The sequence below is a fragment of the Pipistrellus hanaki genome, assembly GCF_964339955.1.
Source record: "Pipistrellus hanaki genome assembly, chromosome: 6".
Classification (NCBI taxonomy): Eukaryota; Metazoa; Chordata; class Mammalia; order Chiroptera; family Vespertilionidae; genus Pipistrellus; species Pipistrellus hanaki.
The window spans coordinates 17,857,951-17,873,163 of record NC_140508.1 but is presented as its reverse complement, the minus strand read 5'-3'; the positions used below and the strand labels follow the sequence as shown (position 1 = coordinate 17,873,163).

The 15,213-nt window shown below is 36.9% G+C and overlaps 1 protein-coding gene and 1 pseudogene across 7 annotated transcripts in view; both read right to left on the bottom strand.

The window, feature by feature from the left end:
* Positions 1–15,213, bottom strand: part of RALGAPA2 (Ral GTPase activating protein catalytic subunit alpha 2) — a 280,255-nt gene that overhangs the window by 128,782 nt on the left and 136,260 nt on the right. For all 6 annotated transcript variants that reach the window (XM_084887005.1, XM_084887000.1, XM_084887001.1 and 3 more), the window contains 3 exons: positions 9,802–9,930; positions 3,234–3,362; positions 2,359–2,417 (listed from right to left, as the gene is read on the bottom strand). In XM_084887005.1, the coding sequence (XP_084743131.1) occupies positions 2,359–2,417; positions 3,234–3,362; positions 9,802–9,930 (317 nt within the window). The remainder of the gene's footprint in view (positions 1–2,358; positions 2,418–3,233; positions 3,363–9,801; positions 9,931–15,213) is intronic.
* On the bottom strand, positions 5,453–7,426 carry LOC311624691 (transforming protein RhoA-like; annotated as a pseudogene). Its single transcript has 2 exons — positions 6,885–7,426; positions 5,453–5,458 (listed from the first exon to the last, which is right to left on the bottom strand). The product of its transcript is annotated as a transforming protein RhoA-like (transcript).

Sequence of the window (15,213 nt, the reverse complement as noted above, 5' to 3'; positions counted from 1 at the left end):
TTTACAACCCATTAACCTATTAGTCACAGGTAATTTGTTAAGGGCAAAGATCTCTCATTCCTAGGACCTGCATTACTCTGTAACTATCAGCTCTGTATTATGGAGAACATTTGTGACCCATAAAATGGTTTTATAATCTAAACTACTCTCACTTGCTTTGAATTGTAAAGCCACACCAGCTTGTAAAATAGCTTCCATGCTATTTTCTCTCTTTGAAATTTGTTATTTAACATTCCCATTTAGCATCTTCCAATTCTAATACTCTCAATTATTCCTCAAGCCTACGTGTTCTTGCCAATTAAGATTCTCTGTATCCCAAATATGTCCTTTGTGATCCTTAATGAGTTTTATCTACCAAGACTCTTTTTTTTTCCTTTTCTTTTTTTTTTTTTTTTTTTTTTTTTTTTTTTTTTTTTTAGCTAATGGCAATACTGCTTTTACTCTCCTCTATATTCCAACACACTCTCCTGTTTAGTATCATCTCATACCACTCTAATTTATACAACAAAACTTCTAATTTTTTTCTTCATTTTTCTAAATCATCACTCACAAGTATACTATATTCCTTAAGACTCCTCCATTTATTTGAAATCTCAATCATATTTCAGTCTGCGTGTTTATCTATACTTATATTCCCTTAATTTCACTGTCTGATTCCTTTTATATACAAATAAGAAAGACTGACCATATCATTTCTATTAAAGAAATATGACAGAATACACTCAATAAAAAGTGTTTAAAAAAAAGGACTGTCAACACTTGTTGAAGAGTTCAATATGGTGGTTAAGGGAAATGGAAAAATAAAGAATTTTCCCCAAACTTCTGGTTTAAAAAATCTAGTTAGAAGATGGTCCCATTTACTAAGATGCAGTCTGGGAGACAGTCAGAAGACTTATTGGTTTATTACAGTGTGTTAACTTTGGATATGCTAAGACAGCCTTGTTGAGATATTAAGTAAGCAGTTTAATATATAAGCCTGAATATATTATGGGTTCCCAGTAGGATCCAGGTAAATAAATTCAATATCATCAGCAGGTAGGTGGAATTTAATTTCTGATTAGAATGAATAAGAACATCTATTGTAGAAGGTCATGGAGAGAGAAGAATCAAGTCACTCTAACATTCAAAGGTTTAGGGAGAAGAGGGAAAGAGCAGGTATAGTAGTGGAGAAGCAAAATCAGAAGACTATGTTTTAAGAACTGGCAATGTTGAGGGTAAAGATAGACTAATTTCAGAATTAGTAAGATAAGTATGCATATTAATATTTCTAAGGTAACCTTTAAAAGAACCGACTTCTAAAAAAACAGGTATAATAAATAGAATGTGGAAAAATAATCTGAAAAAAAAGAAAGAGAAAAAAGAAAAAGAAAACAAGGAAGTAAAGAAGAATGAATAGGAAGAAAAAAGGAAGAAAAAATAAGAGAGGGGAAATGAAGGCAAGAAAAGGGAGAAAATGAAATACTGGGAAAGGCCAATAACAAAATAAAAAAAAAAAAGATGAAAGATCTACAGTTTTTGCAAAAAGAGAATTTAAAAGAGAAGAATACAGAATGATTAAATTTAAAAGGATAGAAATTATTATTAAAAAACAGCTGGATCAATATCAGACAAGTGGTCTTTAAGATAAAAAATTAACCTTAGAGATCAAAAGGATCACTACATAAATATAAAAGATTTAATTCACTATAGATCTAACTCAAGTTCTTTGCAGCTAATAACATAGCTTCAAATATATATAAAACAAAAAATGAACAGATACAGAGGGAAACTTTAATGTATTTTTCTCAGTAAATGATCAAGTGAAAAAAATTATGGAATATTTAAAGGACACAATTAAAAAAATTAATAACATTATTTTCCCCCAGATTAACCCAGACTCTATTCAATCCACAAAATTCTATACAACTTAGAATTATATTAAAAAATTCATTAGACACATCTAGAATACTATACCCAACAACTGGAGAACAATGTATACATGTCCTGTTTTTCAAGCATGTATGAGACATTTGCAAAAACTGACTAGAAATAGGGTCATAAAGCAAATTTCAACAATTTCTAAGACTATTATCAGGCATACAGCATTTTTGACCCACAATGCAATTAACTCATCAGTAGCAAAAAATAGAAATAACCATGTTTGGAAATTAAGAAATATGTTTCTAAATAAATCATAACTCAATGAACGAATCATACTGGAAACTAGAAAAATTTAAGTGAAGCATTTTTCCTGATATAATATTTGTTATACTTTTCAGTGTAAGGGTTATGTGAAAGAATGTGTTTAGTAACATTGTGTTTACACACACATGTATATCATAAAAATGTAAAATTGTTTACATTTTATTCAACACTTACCTTGCACATTCACTTGGTTCCTCTGTGGCATTCTTCAGTAAAATATTTATGAGGTAATGCTAAAAAAAAACACAATTAAGTAAAATAAAAAATATGTTTAGTAGTTGGTTTCCCACATGTTCTGACTGTTACAGGCAGTTAGGAGCTCCTAACGGACCCGCGAACCTGGGGGAGGAAACCCTAGAGGACTAAGGGGGGGCCCCTGGGCACCTAAGCTGGTCTAGACAACAGAATTCCTGGACACACAACAAAAATGTAGCAAAGCCAGCGAGACTTCCAGATAGGAAATCCCGGGTTTTATTTTTACTTTAATTGGATTACATATAGCACACTCAATTATTTATTGTAATTATAAGCTACAGGTAGATAGATTGATCAATTCTGGGATTTGAAATGCACATTTGTTTGCACCCAAATCAGCGGAGGAGAGAACAAATGTTTACGTTTATTCGCTAAGGAATAATTTGGAATTTCGAATTATTAGTAGGAATTAATCAGGTCAGCAATGAAATTGAATATTTAGCTTATTCAATTATTGTTTTAAATAAATTCATTTGATGCACTAATGCAGCATAATTAAACCAATAAAATTATTATAAAGGATGATTCGTTACATAGTTATGAACCAAAGGCATGTTAAACAGATCTAATAAAAAAAATACCTGAGGAGCCTATCAGTTTTAACTATAGTATTCTCTGAATCTCATACATTTAATCTCCCTAAAACAGCTCTCTAAAAAACACATCTATTGAAACATTTAAATGATATAACAAACTTTTAGATAATCAGGTCACTGTGTAATAATGGAAGAGACAGCCATTGAGCTAGAATGGTAAAGTTTTAAACTTGAGATTTAGTCAGGTGCATTATGTACCTTGACATCTTCGGTTCCTGTGATGACTTCACCAACTTCCGGCACAGACTGCAGCAGAGGGATCTTCTGGTATACATTGGGAAAGCAGACGAGAGAACCAAGAATGGTGAGAGCTTCTGAACGAGGGGCCTGCACACAGGAAAGGGAAACACATTTTTCTTCTTATAAGTTAGAAACTTTAAGAGACAACATGTTTTACTTATTTTATGACCATGAAAGGGAATTTTTATAATTACTTTATCTTAGATTAAAAAAAAACATCAAACTATGCCTGGTTATTCTCCCGCAGGTGAATACTTACTTATGCAGGAGAGATTTGCCTAAATGAAAAAGCTAACTTCCACGGAATGAAAAATATCACTATACTTAGATATAAACAAGCATTGTGAACAGCGATCCGAGTTTAACTCTCTAATGACTGCTTTCCATTTTTTTTGTAGTTTTTTTTTTTAAATCTTATGTTCTTGACAAAGCAGGGTAAATTATATCAACTTAATATTAGTTTTGCTGTAAATACAGTTAAGAAAAATTCAAAAGGAAAAGGAGTTGGGCAATCAGAAGGTAGAGAAAGAGAGACAATACCATCTACCTAATTTCCTGTTTCACCAAGAAATGCTTAGCAAAACAATATAGTGTCTGACATACAGTGAGGTACAAGACCACTTGTTTGCCATTACTGGAATTGGGTATACAGTGGAACCTCAGTTCTTAAACTTAACACATTGCGGACCAGTAGTTTTATTGCTAGCGTTACCCAGTGACCAAATAAGTTTCTATTGAACGAGTACAAAAAACGTTTTACATAAATGTTAAAGGCATGCTTAAAAATTAAATACCTATTGCATTTTGAAGTTATTTATTACATGTTCTTACAAGATAATATCTTTTTGAAGCATGATACTTTGTAAAACACTGTGTAATACTAGTATAAGCGAGAATTCTCATGATCCATCCTCAATGTGTTAATTCAGTTCCAGAAGGCTGTTCAAGAATCAATCTGCTTGAAGACTGAATCATTTTTTCCCATTAGAAATAATGTAAATTGAATTACTTTGTACCAGATCCCTAAATGATTCCCTATTTTAACCTTTCTTAGATGTAAAATTGTAATATTTGGCTTAGATGTCTAATATATTGTTTAATCTATAAGCAAACACTTCTTTTCTTAACTTCATCAAACCACCCCCTACTAGCCTTAAATGAATCACTTCCAGCACTCATTCTAGGGGTGTCTTTCAGGAAGCTGGCATGCAGTATCGTGGCTTTTTCCCTTATCACGCCTCTGAAATGCTGTCACAGGCTAACTGCTTTTCCTTTATTCAAATCAACAACAGTTTTGGGTTTTCTTTACCTCTTCAATGGCCTGTGATCATAGTTTCTTTTACATCCTTAGCAATAGCACTTTTAATGGTCCATTTATGTTTAAATATTGTGCTAACTGTCCATTTCACTAGCAACAGAAATAAACAAACAAAAACCTTACAAAAAATTTGCAGAACAATTTCCCGAGACATTAACAAGGCAATACTTAGGTCTGACAAAATAGACTTCTAAACAAAGGCCATAAAAGAGACAAAGATCACTACACTAAAGGTTTTGCTACAACAAGAAAATATAACCCTTGTAAATATATAGACACCCAATATAGAAGTACCTATATATTTTTTTAATTGTCTTGGAAGACTTTCAGGAAGAAATCGATAGCAATACAGTTATAGTAAGGGACTTTAACATCCCAATGACATCACTAGATAGTTATTCCAGACAAAAATCAACAAGGAAATAGCAAACTTAAATGAAACAATAGATCAGATAGATTTAATTGATATCTACAGAGCATTTCATACAAAAGTGGTATTCTTCTTAAGTGCACATGGAACATTCTTAAATGCTAGAAAAAAAATTCTTAACAAATTCAAGAAGACTGAAATCCCATATCAAGCATTTTCTCAGATCACAATGGCATCAAACTAGAAATCAACTACAATAAAAAAACACTCAAAAACATTCAAGCACACTGAGGCTAAATAGTATGTAACAATGAATGGATTACCAATGAGATCAAGAAAGGTATCATAAACTTCCTGGAAACAAATGAAAATGAACATACAACAATCCAAAATATATAAGAAATAGCAGAAGCAGTCCTAGGAGGGAAGTTCACAGCATCACAGGCCTACCTCAAGCTATAAGTAAAAGCTCAAATAAACAGTTTAACCCTAAAACTAAAAGAATTAGAAAGAGAACAACAAGAAAAGTACAGAGTAAGTGGAAGGAAGAAAATAATAAAGATCAGAGTGGGAATAAATGACATAGAGACTAAAAAACAACAACAAAACAAAACAAAACAAAAGATCAATAAAACCAAGAGCTGGTTCTTTGAAAAGATAAGCAAGATTGACAAACTTTTAATCAGACTTATCAAGATAAAAAAAGGACCCAACTACATAAAGTCAGAAATGAAACAGGCAAAATAACAGGTGACATAATCGAAATACAAAGGATTGTAAGGACATAGTATGAACAACCATATGCCAGCAAACTGGATGACCTGCATGAAATGGACAAATTCCTAGACATACACAATCTTCCAAAACTGAATCAGGAAGAATGAGAAAACCTGAATAGGTAGAAACAGTAATGAAACTGAAGCAGTAATCAAAAATATCCCAGCAAACAAGTCCTGGACTGGATGGCTGAGCACATTTTACAAACACTAGATGCCCACTACAGAGCTATGCCAATGAAGTCTGTTCAGGAGAAAGTTTCAGAAGTGGTGACTCACTAGGGTATCTTGCAGCTGACAGATGACAGGCAAGATGTGTTAGTTATAAAGTAGTTACAGCCTAATTCTCTTTCTAGAAAGAAGCAAGAAGTTAAGAAATTCCTTGGTGTATCAGGTGTGAGTGCCGAGGAGGGCTGTGAGAGGGGTGTCAGAGGACCCAGTGTGTCAGGTGGGTTGGACATCATTAATAATCATGGTTGGCTTCTAAATACTGGTAGCAAGATGATTTCTGATTTGTAATTCGGTAAATTATATAGGTAAATTATCCTATATAATGAAAGCCTTTTATGCTAAGTGCCTGGTTGCCAGGTTGTCTGTTCAACCAATCAAAGTATAATATGCTAATGTATGCTAAGGCCTCTCAATTGCTCGCTATGACATGCACTGACTACCAGGGGGCAGACAGTTGTCCAGTCAACCAGTCGCTATGACTTGCACTGACCACCAGGGGGCAGATGCTCTGACTTTAGGTTAGCTTGCTGCTGGGGTCCTGCCGATAGGAACTGAGCAAGACAGGCCAGACATGCCCTGGAGGCTTCCCATTGTCCATCCCCGGCTGGCAGACCTCTCACATCACTCCCCGGCCTGATTGTGCACCATTGGGGTCCTTCAGCCTGGCCCGTGCCCTCTTGCAATCTGAGACCCCTTGGGGGATTGTCGGAGAGCTGGTTTCAGCCTGATCCCACAGGCCAGGAGAGGGACCCCACTGGTGCACAAATTCGTGTAGTGGGCCTCCAGTAGATAAAAGAAGAAGGCCAATAATCATACACTAAGCTTAATAAACAGCACTTCCAGTTGAACCACATAAAAGTTGTGCTGGCACCAGGGTTTCCCAAGATGAGGCACCCAGGTTTTTTTCTTCTCACATCTGGTTTGCAGAGCAGCTCCGTGGCCATTTTAAAAACTTCCCTCTCTCAGCTTTAGTCTATGCTGAACACTCCATGTAATTAAAAGCACCAATGCTGTGTGCCATATCTCTACCTTCTTCCGGGTTTACCGGCTCCTGCTTCATCTGGCTAGCTCCTGCCCTGAGTGCTCATCATTCCAAAGATTCTTCTTATTCCCAACCATGATGATGGGCAGGTTGGGACAGAAATGCTTGACTTTCAGAGTTTATTTCTGTGGGATGTTCTCTAAACTATCAGGATTATCAATGGAGAAACACATCAGTATAACACCGGTGTTCGGGAAGGAGAGGGGCCTCAAGTGATCATAATCTTCCTGCCCAGCTGTGTCCCACAAAGCCAACTCTACTTGCTTTCCATCCACTTCGACCACATAGTTCTCAAACACTGTAGGTATATACACACCTCTGGGAACTAACTGGGCCTTGCCAAAATGATGAGAAGGAAGTCTAGTTACAGGCTCCATCACCAACAATCACAAATTTCTTCCGGATGGCAGGCATTGCTTTTTTTTTTTTTTTTTTAATATATTTTATTGATTTTGTACAGAGAGGAAGGGAGAGAGATAAAGAGTTAGAAACATCGATGAGAGAGAGTCATCGATCAGCTGCCTCTTGCACACCCCCTACTGGGGATATGCCCGCAACCATGGTACATGCCCTTGACCGGAATCGAACCCGGGACCCTTCAGTCCCCAAGCCGATGCTCTCTCCATTGAGCCAAACCGGTTTCGGCCAGGCATTGCTTTCTAATGTGCTGCCACACCAAGGCCTGTGTGGCAGAAGTTCTACAAAGTGCCTTGAACATCTCAGATGAGAAGCACTCAGGCAACGGTTCCCACTGCAGCCTCGGAGACTAATGGGAGGCAGCAGTGAACCACTGGGAGAACCCCACGAAAACAGCGGTGTCAGGGGGAGCTCGAGCAAGCAAGGATGGACAGTGGTAGACCAGTAAAGCAAATTTCATTTACACCATTTGAAGAGGAAAAAATGAATCTGAAAAAGTAAGTTATACTGAGCACAAATGTGAGAAGCTCTTTAAACTTAAATGTTTAAGACTCTTCTCTCAAAAGGCACTGAGACACTGTCCTAGTATGCGAGGTAAAAGTGGAGATTACAAATAAAGCTTTTTGTACCTTTGAATACCCATTTAGTCAGCCTACTTTCTTCTAATTTTTTTAGTACAGGAATTCTCCACATTAATAAAAATATATATATTCATTTTCTAATGAAAATGTTAGTGTTCTAACATTTAAAAATATTTTATACTAGACTTCTAACAACTTATACAATAATGAGGAAAACTTTACTAATAATGTACACTCGCCCTGGCCAGTGCTGCCCAGTGGTTGAAGCGTCGCCAATGCACAGAAGGTTATGGGTTTGATTCCTGGTCAGGGGCATGTACCTGGGTTGCAGGTTGGATTCCCAGTTGGAGCACATGCAGAAGGAAGCCAATCAATGTGTCTCTCTAACATGGATGTTTCTCTCTCTTTCTTTTTCTCCCTTTCCCCTTCTCCCTCCACTCTTTCTAAAAATCAATGGAAGAAATACAGAGTGGCCAGATTATTATGACCACCCCATCAGTACTTTGTTGGGCCACCTTTTGCCTTCAATACTGCGGCGATTCTTCTTGGCATTGACTCCATGAGATGTTGAAAGGTGATGCGAGGAATCTGACATCATGCCTGATGAATAGCACTGTCCAGTCTGTGAGATTTGATGGTTGTGGAACCAGCTGCCTGATGGCTCTTTTAACTTCATCCCACAAATGCTCAATTGGATTGAGATCTGATGATTGTGGGGGCCATCTAAGCAAGGTAAAGTCTCCCTCATGTTCTTGAAACCACTCCTGCACAATACAGCACAGTGGCATGGCGCATTATCTTGTTGGAAGAAGCCATCTCCATTGGGATACGCCATCAACATGATAGGATGAACTTGATCAGCAATGATACTTAGGGATGTTGTGTTATTCAGATGTTGTTCCACACAAATGAAAGGGCACAAATCATGCCAAGAAAACATGCCTCAAACCATAACACTGTCCCCACCAGCTTGAAGGGTTGTACTCATGCATGTGGGGTGCATGCGTTCATGCCGTTTCCATCAAATTCTCACTCTGACATCTTCGTGATGCAACTGGAAACGTGATTCATCGGGCCATATGACTTTTTTTCCAATGCTCAACTGTCCAATCCTTGTATTCCTCTGTGAATTGGAGACATTTTATCTTGGTAACTACAGACAGCAAAGGTGTTGGAACAGGCCTTTGGCTTCCATATCCCATATGACACAGTGTTTTGCTAATTTGCCTACAAACGTCAGGTGGTCATAATAATTTGGCCACCCAGTGTATCTTTGTGTGAGGATTAACAACAACAACAACAACAATAATAATAATAATAATAATGTACACTCAAAATCCTATTTTTATTATGGACATCTCTTTATGCTGTAACATTTTAAGAAAAGTTCCTACTAGAATTCTAATAACCAAGACAATAATGAAAAACAAACATTACTGAAAACAGACACTTAAAATTCTCTCTTTATTATAGACATCTATGTCTGTGCCATTTACTAGCAAACGCTAGTAAGATTCTAAGAGACAAGTCCTGCTTCTGACTGTGTGAATGAGCTGAAAATATTAGCAAGGATGATTTTTCACACTCTGGCCTTTTGATGAAACGCCTTTCCAACAGCAGTGTGTCATCTTATCCTACAATTTCACACATCAGCTGCCAGGGCATCTACCCGAGAGCCCAGTTTCACATTGCACTAATGAGTCAACACCTGTTAAGAGTGGAGAAATCTGAACCTTGTTAGCGACTGTGAAGCCTCCTGGGAACGTGGATGCTGAGCATTGTCATACTCACCGCCAGCATGTCTGTCCCGAGGACCCTGGCAGCGGCCGTGATGAAGTCCCCCACCAGCATGGAGAAGCCAGGCAAACCCAGGGAGAAAAAGCGGGGTGGACAGTGCTTTATAATGGTATTTAAGATATCCTAGAAAGGGAAGGGGAGAAAACACAACTGTCACTTTCAAGAACAAAATTCCAAAGGAGGCAGTGAGTCTGTACATGACCACTGCGTGGTAAGCTAAGAGGGCGCAGGTCATAGAAATGTCTCAGGAAAATGGACACTTGGGGGTGAGTTCGTCTAAGAGCTATTGAACCTTTTTACAAGAAAGAAGTAAGAGAATCGAGACACTAAACTGAAAGACGACTTGTCCAAAATCTGAATTGTGGCATCGGGACTAGACACTTCTTGTCTTCCACCTATAGGTGAGCTCCTTGGACAAGCTAAAGGAGCATTGGGGTAAATATACAAATAAGAACTCTGTTTATATGGCCCTTTCCATATTCTTTGATTTTCAAAAGTTCAGCATATTGTTACATTAAAAAATCTTAAAGCAGACAAAGAGATGGAAATTTTTATTCATTTGTCGAGTGATTACACATTAAATAATTTCATGTGCCACGGTAGTGCTGTGATCGCTCATTCTCCAAGGGCGGGAAGTTGGTGTGGCTCTGAGTGTAAGTGTGATTGCAAAGTACAGTGCAACGTGCAGCAGTAGCCTTTTCACAGCATACGGGCCACCCACTGCCCAGACACCTGGCGCTCCTGTGTCTGCCATAGCCTCTCCCTGGTGGGTGGCTGGCTGGCCTATGGCAGACCAGACCAGGACTCCACTGGCCAGCATTCATGTCACCCATGGTCAGGCCACATCTATGAAACCATCTGTGTGAGTGTGTGTGTGTGCAAGGGAGCTTAGTAAGAAAACAAAAAACGTTTTTTATGCACTTCCAGGCAATGCACATTAATCAAACATGCTAAAGAGCTATATGTTACTTGTAGTTATTATGTTACTTGTAGTTATTCAACTTCTGTTAATTGTAGTTATCCAACTTCTGTTACTTGTAGTTATTCAACTTCTGTTATTTGTAGTTATTCAACTTACAGTTAAGTCTCAAAAAGCAAGAAGCAATATTTTTTAAAATCTGGATTCTTTTCTCAGATTTTAGTATAGCTATTTCAAAAATCCTTTAAAATAAACCAAGTTTCATTTGATTAAATTAGAGCAAAGTAGTAGCAACGTGAGTATTATAAAAACGCCCTTTGTAATAAAAATAACCTCACTTAACAATTTCTTATCTAAAAAGAGAATTTTTGTGTTTACATTTAAGACTAATATTTTTCCTTACACAGTGGACTCATTAAGTTTCTAAAAATTGTGCTGTTTTTATCTTCTTTCTTTAAAATTATTGTACAATGCTTATTCTATTAGAGCTCATATATGTATGATAAAGAGTTCAGCAAGCACTAAAGTTTTAGAATTTCAGCAAGCTTTTTCTTATGCCAAACATAAGTAGGTAGATAGATAAAAAGATGGACAGACAGATAAAAGGAAGGACGGAAGGAAAGAAAAACCTGAACCACACTTCTTGCAAGTTAATGTTTAAACCTGCTTTAATCACGCCCTTTGATACACTTTAGGGTCCGTATCAGCCAAGGCAAACATTCTAAGGGGCTGAGCAGATGGATGCTGCAGTTTAGAAAGTGAGTGGTAAACTCATGCTCCAAGAGTGGAACAAAAGATCCACCTTTTTCATAATTAAGCCTCTGATTAATGCCCTGGGCTCCTCACCACACACCTGTAATTACTCACAGAGGTACGCATTGTGCTGGGCCTTGTCTCGGAATATCAGGCATCAAGCTATCCAGCAGCAGATGGGAGCACATTTCTGTTGACATATGCTGCAATGAAAGGATTCGTGCAAACCTGGCTAGCAAGGTAGCAGAATGCCATGCATTTGAAGATTAATAATGCAAACAACCATGATGTTAACTTTGTTATGTTTATAGTGTTAATTCCATCTGTTGAGATGAAGAACTCAGCCTTGAACACTATAAATTTTTTAAATCTTTAGCCCACACTTAAATAAGCCATTTTCACAACTGGAATACAGAATTATAAAATGCTTTTCTGGGATAAGTTTATGGTAATTATGAACTAAATCCTTTAATAAGCTAAAGCTGACATTGGTAAATGAAATCCATTTTGCTTCAAGAGATTCAGATATGTAAAGACAATGACCTGTAAGTAGGGCATTCACAAAAAATCACTACGTTGGCATTGATGCTAAAGACAGCAGAAATGTGTGTTGCAGAGGTAATGTCCCATGGCCCCCTACCTCTGGACCGTGGCCAGTCACATCAACGGAACCTGTTTCCATGGGCAGGAAGATTGGAAAGAGAGTGCAAAATAACAGATGGCTAGCCTACCCAGCCCTGCCACCCACGTAAGACGGAGCCCCAGTGAGACGCAGGGGCCTGTGCTGCCCTGGCCAGCCAAAGATGGCACTGGAGTAGGTTAATGTGCAGGTTAAAGGGGGCAATGTGTGGCCAGTCAGCCAAAGTATGGCCATCTTCCTGCTAATTTTGCTTATCCACACGGAAATGGAACAACCCAAAGATTTCCTCTTCGTGAAGACATTTTAAAATTAGGCAGAGCTGTGTGGTACTGAAAAGAGAGCAGCTGTGTTTTCCCAGTAAAGGAACATCCACAAAATACTCCCCTCGTTTCTAGTAGAATCCTCTTCCACCTTCATGACTATAACTGGGATCTTTGGAAATATATATTAAAAAAAAAAACACACTACACTCTAAACCTTGCTTCACAGCTTCCCAAATGTCAATTATTCATGTACAACCTCAGGCTATTGACGTGCCCACATCCAAAGTGAATATTATTTATTTGCTTTTCAAAGTAACATACTTTTTTGAACTTAAATAAGATTGTTCTAGAAAACTAGTAAGTTGTCTCATGAACAGAAAATCACACTTAGATCAATACAATAACAGCAAACCAAGACTACTGAATTTTTGCTAACTGTCACTGTCTGACAGAGGCTCTCCTTGTTAAAAGGTGGTTTGCATCCTAGAAGGGTAGAAGTTCTGTACCCACTCCAGACGTACTGCCAAGGCAAGTCCCAAGGACTGGAAAGTGGCCATTATCCCCACCATGCAATTTGATGCTCTAGTGCTACCTTCATTGTGACCATCAGTGGGAAATGTCCCGAGAGAACTGGGACCACTAGAATGTGTGATCATGGCAGATCATGTCTAGAACTTCATGTTTCTCTTCCATAAAATGGGATGATTTCCCTTTAGAGAGCTGTGTCTAATGGCACACTAGATTTGAACCCAGGCCTCTGTAAAATGAAAAAGGCCATACAGAAGAAAAAAGTGACAAGTGAAAAAAAAAATTTTGTCACAAAAGAACTATGAACGATTTCACTTTCTACAAGTCACTTTGTAGAATTATGTGTACTATTGTTTTGCTGATATTTAGAATGAACGTTTTAAAACATTTTAAAGGTGGCACATATAAGTCTCTTAAATTACATTTATCCCAGAAATTAAAAAACTCTAGAAATTAATACCTTAAATAACATCCTTAGCAAAGCATTACAACAATTAGCCAGAGTGTATAGGTGAAATAAAAACAGGGAACTGATGTTTTTAGATTTCCTAGGTTCCATTTTTTTAAGGAGTTCGAGAACTTATCCCAAACAAGTTAATCTGGTAGCAAAAATCAGTTTCTTTTTTACAACTACACAGACTAAAAACAATAAACTAAGCAATAAGCTCAGTGAAAAAATGTACTTTAAAATAGAAATTGTTAGTTCTTGAAAACTGACCAGTTTAAAACATAAAGCTCTTCAAGGGAAATAAAATTAATTCTTCAAAATGTTGCAATTTAATGAACAGACTACAAAACTGGTATTTTCCTCTTGTTTTTGGTTGAAAGTCCACACACATGCTACACCGAATGTGAAAACCAGATTGTAAGATGGTAATTGTGAATTTGCAGTTTATCAAAACATTCAGGTTTATGAGAAAGTAACTGGTGAGAACATCTGTCTCTTATCACCGATCTTACAAAAAATCAGGTAATTCAAACAGAGGCGTGTTGTTTCCTCTCCTCCAAAGCACAGTTCTATAAACACAAACCACATTCAGCCGGGTAAATGAATCGCTTTAATTGAATGCTATGTACACAGTAACTGGAAAAACCGTAGTGATAAGAAAAAAAACATATGGTGATGGCAACAGAAATTGGTTTATTCATTTTGCATAGTGTAGTTTCTTTAGTTCTCTTATAATTGACCTTTAGAACGACAAATGTGTAAAATAATTTTGTTTATTATGGTTCCAAACCTTACAACAATTACACAAAATGAAAATTTAAAAGGACGGATTCATTCTGGAAGCATTTCCATTGTTTACATAATTGCACAGCTATAATTTAGTGCTCGTGTTGTTATGGGGAAAAAGGGGCCATTATAGGCCATTTCGATTCAAAATATTGCACAGTGGTGTCAAAAATGAGGGAAAAATGTTCACTTTAAAATAGTTTAAAATGGATTAACCCTGTAAACAGAGACATTTCAATATATTCTACAAAATACAAATGTTCAAGAAGTCATTATCCTTCAAACAGAATTAGAAATATTGCAACTGTACTTTCACACCAATTACATATATATTATTCACTTAATATTTGCTCAGGGCCCAGCAGATGATGGTTGTAACATAATAACCAGCCATCTGTCTCCCTGCCTCTCCTTGGCGAACTCGCCTGATCCTCGGGAGCAAACAGATCCGGTTATTCCATCTAGAGTCACTCGGACCTTCCAGAGGCCAAGCACAACAGCTAAGAAATGAAACCTACGTATGCAAAATCACCAAACTCCTCCTTTAACTTTCTACTTTAAGAAAAACAAAATGCTACACAATAAATGACCTACCTCATCGTTATTTTTCAGAGAAGATACCTGTCTTTAGCATAGAAAATTCTATAGAAAGCTCGATTTGGTAAAATGGGTAATGTTCAGATCTGTTTATCCTATTAACCTAATTTAAAAAGTATGATTCATACCACATGCAAGTGAAATTACTAATTATCACAAAATTTGAGTGCAAAGGGATATTTTTAGCACTAAACCTGCAAATAATTTAAGCTCCCTTTAACAATTCAAAAATAGCCACAATCTTGCAGTTCTCTAAATACATAGTAAACCCTCGATTTTGCAGACCTTAATTTAATGGACTTCAGATTTAATGGACAAAATTTCCGATCTGCATGTCATAAGTGAAAATTAATACCCTGCTAATTTTAAAATACCTTTAACTAAGATTTGCTTATAATTACATTAACAGGTTACTTTTTGTTATTGATTCACTGTCATTTTAAACAAATTTTAGCAAATAGGCCATATATTG